Source organism: Lactuca sativa, chromosome 1 (genome assembly GCF_002870075.4).
Source record: "Lactuca sativa cultivar Salinas chromosome 1, Lsat_Salinas_v11, whole genome shotgun sequence".
In the NCBI taxonomy this organism is placed as follows: Eukaryota; Viridiplantae; Streptophyta; class Magnoliopsida; order Asterales; family Asteraceae; genus Lactuca; species Lactuca sativa.
The window spans coordinates 63,918,958-63,922,173 of record NC_056623.2 but is presented as its reverse complement, the minus strand read 5'-3'; the positions used below and the strand labels follow the sequence as shown (position 1 = coordinate 63,922,173).

At 29.1% G+C, this 3,216-nt stretch overlaps 1 protein-coding gene across 3 annotated transcripts; it reads left to right on the top strand.

Annotated features, from left to right (window-relative positions):
* Positions 1 to 232: 232 nt before the first annotated feature.
* On the top strand, positions 233 to 2,978 carry LOC111913154 (protein RGF1 INDUCIBLE TRANSCRIPTION FACTOR 1). Of its 3 annotated transcripts, none has more exons than XM_023908883.3 (4): positions 233 to 419; positions 524 to 697; positions 903 to 1,130; positions 2,669 to 2,977. In XM_023908883.3, exons 1-4 carry the CDS (start codon positions 417 to 419, stop codon positions 2,831 to 2,833), a joined length of 570 nt encoding a protein of 189 aa, XP_023764651.1. In that variant the 5' UTR covers positions 233 to 416; the 3' UTR covers positions 2,834 to 2,977. The 3 variants fall into 3 exon arrangements, with proteins under 3 accessions (XP_023764651.1, XP_023764650.1, XP_023764649.1); XM_023908882.3 differs by having other exon boundaries at positions 521 to 697; positions 2,669 to 2,976; XM_023908881.3 differs by lacking the exon at positions 233 to 419 and having other exon boundaries at positions 515 to 697; positions 2,669 to 2,978.
* Positions 2,979 to 3,216: the final 238 nt, after the last annotated feature.

Here is a 3,216-nt window from a genome sequence, read left to right as displayed (position 1 = left end):
CATGTTTTGGATTACTTAATTGTTTTGTATCCATAACTCCCAACAAAATAATATAAACATGTTATATGTTTTTTATAAATTATCCAAAAAATTATAAGGATCAAACACGAAAATAGTAATAGTATGGAGATCAAACATGCCGGCTTTAGTATATTAGAAGGGGTAAATAGTAGTTTATTTTTATTAATAATTGAGGCGGGTGCTCCCATTTGTCCATTAGCCAATACAGGAGTTGTTTTGTTGATGACTTCTAAGTTACAAGTTGTTTACTCCCTCTCCATCTCTCTCTCTCTCTAAACTTTTCATCTTTCTCTCACTAACAAAATCTTCTGAACAAATCTTCCTTTTTCTGATCGGCGATCTAACGAACACCAACGAGGTTCAGGAATCGATAACGAGCACTCCTCAATTTCTCAATGGTAATGTGTATATATCAGTGATTGATTCTGTATATGTGTGTGTTGTTTCTGCGTTTTATATAAGATGATGAATCTGTGCTTTGATTGGGGGATGAATGCAGCAGCAATTGGTGCCGCCATGGCTGGAAAAGTTGCTATCAACCGACTTCTTCTCGGTGTGCCGGACGCACGGAGACGCTGCTAGAAGCGAGCGTAACATGTTCTGCTTAGATTGCAATGACGAAGCATTTTGCTTCTACTGTCGATCTTCTCGACACAAAGAACATAAAGTCATTCAGGTCAGTTCATGTTCCATGTGTTTCTGTAATTCTATATGCTTTTTTCACACATGAACTTCTCAATCTCTCATGCTTTCAATGTAGCATAACATCTCCATTACGATCTCTCTCACATTATTCAGTTCATGATCATATGATGAGATTCGTTTGATTTGAGAATTTTCTTTTGAGATGAATTATGAATATATATATAACGAATGTGCAGATAAGGAGATCATCATACCATGATGTTGTGAGAGTTTCAGAGATTGAAAAGGTGTTGGAGATCGATGGTGTTCAAACATATGTGATCAACAGTGCGAAAGTTTTATTTCTAAACGAGAGACCACAGCCAAAATCATCATCATCATCAGGAAAAGGGGGTTCTCACATTTGCGAAGTTTGTGGGAGGAGCCTTTTGGACACTTTTCGTTTCTGTTCGCTTGGCTGTAAGGTTAGCCTAATAAGCTCCCACTATCAATAAATTATTATTAAATTAAATTAATTACTTAATTTTTTACTAATTTTGAAGTAATCGCCTTTGCTTCACATTGTTAGACAACACAACTCACAACATGATGAATTGGCATTCACCCAATATGCTCATAACTTCATCATGCAAATTGCAAATTCATATAATATAAATATTAAAAAAAAACAACCCATCATCCACTAATGATGTATATATATAATCATACCTACATTATTTGATATATACTATTTTTTTTCCTAAAAAGATTATATTTTATTAATATAAATTTGTAGTTAACTACATTTTGATGCAAACATCTTTAATTACGGTTAAATGAGAATAATTAAATAAATATTTTTTTTGAAAATGTAGGAGATACATTGCATTCTATCCATTCTTGTTCATGTCCTACATTGATCATTTGCTTCCTAACTTTATGACAATCACAATAATGATGGATCACTATAATGATTCCACATTACATCTTTTTTTTTTTTAGTTTCATTTTTTATTTTAATTTTTCATAACTAGTAGTTCTCATTCAAAATTGGTATTGATGTTTTTATCCCTTTTTCTTGAATTGTAAAAGTTTGTTTTCATTCAAAATTAGTGTTGATGTCTTTTTTTTTTTTTTTTTTTTTGGCCTTTTTGCTTCAATTGTCAAAGTTGCTTTCTTTAAATTAAAATATAATAATGAAAGCTACCAATACTTATTATATTGAATTTAATACACGGTTACTCAATTAATGATGTTAACTTTAAAATCTTACAACTCACTTCTTTTAAGTACAGCTTCATATTAAATTTTGTTCAAAAATGCAACGTTCCATTTTCTATAAGATTTTGTTCAATTATTTCTATATTTTCAAATTTCAAAAATGACAAGTTATGAATGACATTAATTTTGCTTCATATTTTTCTCAATATTGTCTCAACAAAAGTCATTTTATGAATTTAATTATATGCCATAATCTTGATTACACTATGTGTCACATGCATATCATTTTTCTTACAAATTAAAGTAATATCTTTTTTACATGATTTCTTCACATTTTTTGTGCTTAAGATATTTGATTGCTCACATTTTTTATGTTTATACAATTTCATTAATTAAGAATAGTCATTAAACTGTCTAATGGGTTGTATCATATGATAATTTTACTTACTTTTTGAGCATTTGTCACAAACTAAACATTTATCTTGTCAAATTGACCCGATATAAAAAGCTTAATTAAAATGTATTCTTTTGTTATGTGAAGTTCTTAATTTTATAAAATGGCATCCTTATTTTGTAAATGACATCATCACTGTTAGAAAAGTAACTTCGCAAATTAAATTAGTTTTGAATTTTTTTAATCTAATGGTTTATTATGTGATAAGTGTGAAAGACACCTCATTATTTCAAAATTTTGTAGTTACCCCTTTTATTAATTTAATATATATAAAATTAAGTCAGATTTAAACACATATTTTTTAATTTTATGATTAATGACATTGTTTTAATTTAATTTATTATATAGCTAGTTGGGATAAAGAGAAATGGAAACGCAAACTTTATGTTAGAAGGGAGATCAACAACAACAACAAGAGTGATGGTGAGGGGTGAAGAAGAACGGCTCATGTATCCTTCCACACCTCCCTCCACTAGGAGAAGAAAGGGGATTCCTCATAGGGCTCCAAACTAGGACAACCATAAGTATTACATACAAACTAAGTGAATTACTAAAATACCCCTCAAAACAAAAGAAACAAATACCCTTCCCCATGTACCCTACTTTACACAACTCATCACCATTGACCATCAATTTGTTATATATATATATATATATATATATATATATATATATATATATATATATATATATATATATATATATATATATATATATATATATATATATATATATATATATATATATTAGTTCATCATCTCCTTCCAATGCCTTTCTACCCCACCATATATTCTTATTCCTAAACTTATTGTATTGTTTAATTTGGGGAGAAAGGTAGAATGGTAAATGTCTATAATAATCAAACTACATGTTTTGATTTTAATTGGACGTGATTC

Excerpts from the sequence above, each read along its gene's own strand:
- LOC111913154 (XM_023908881.3), top strand. The coding sequence starts at position 515 with ATGCAGCAGCAATTGGTGCCGCCATGGCTGGAAAAGTTGCTATCAACC. Across the intron at positions 698-902 it reads AAGAACATAAAGTCATTCAG|ATAAGGAGATCATCATACCA; the intron begins GTCAGTTCATGT and ends ACGAATGTGCAG. Across the intron at positions 1,131-2,668 it reads TCTGTTCGCTTGGCTGTAAG|CTAGTTGGGATAAAGAGAAA; the intron begins GTTAGCCTAATA and ends TTTATTATATAG.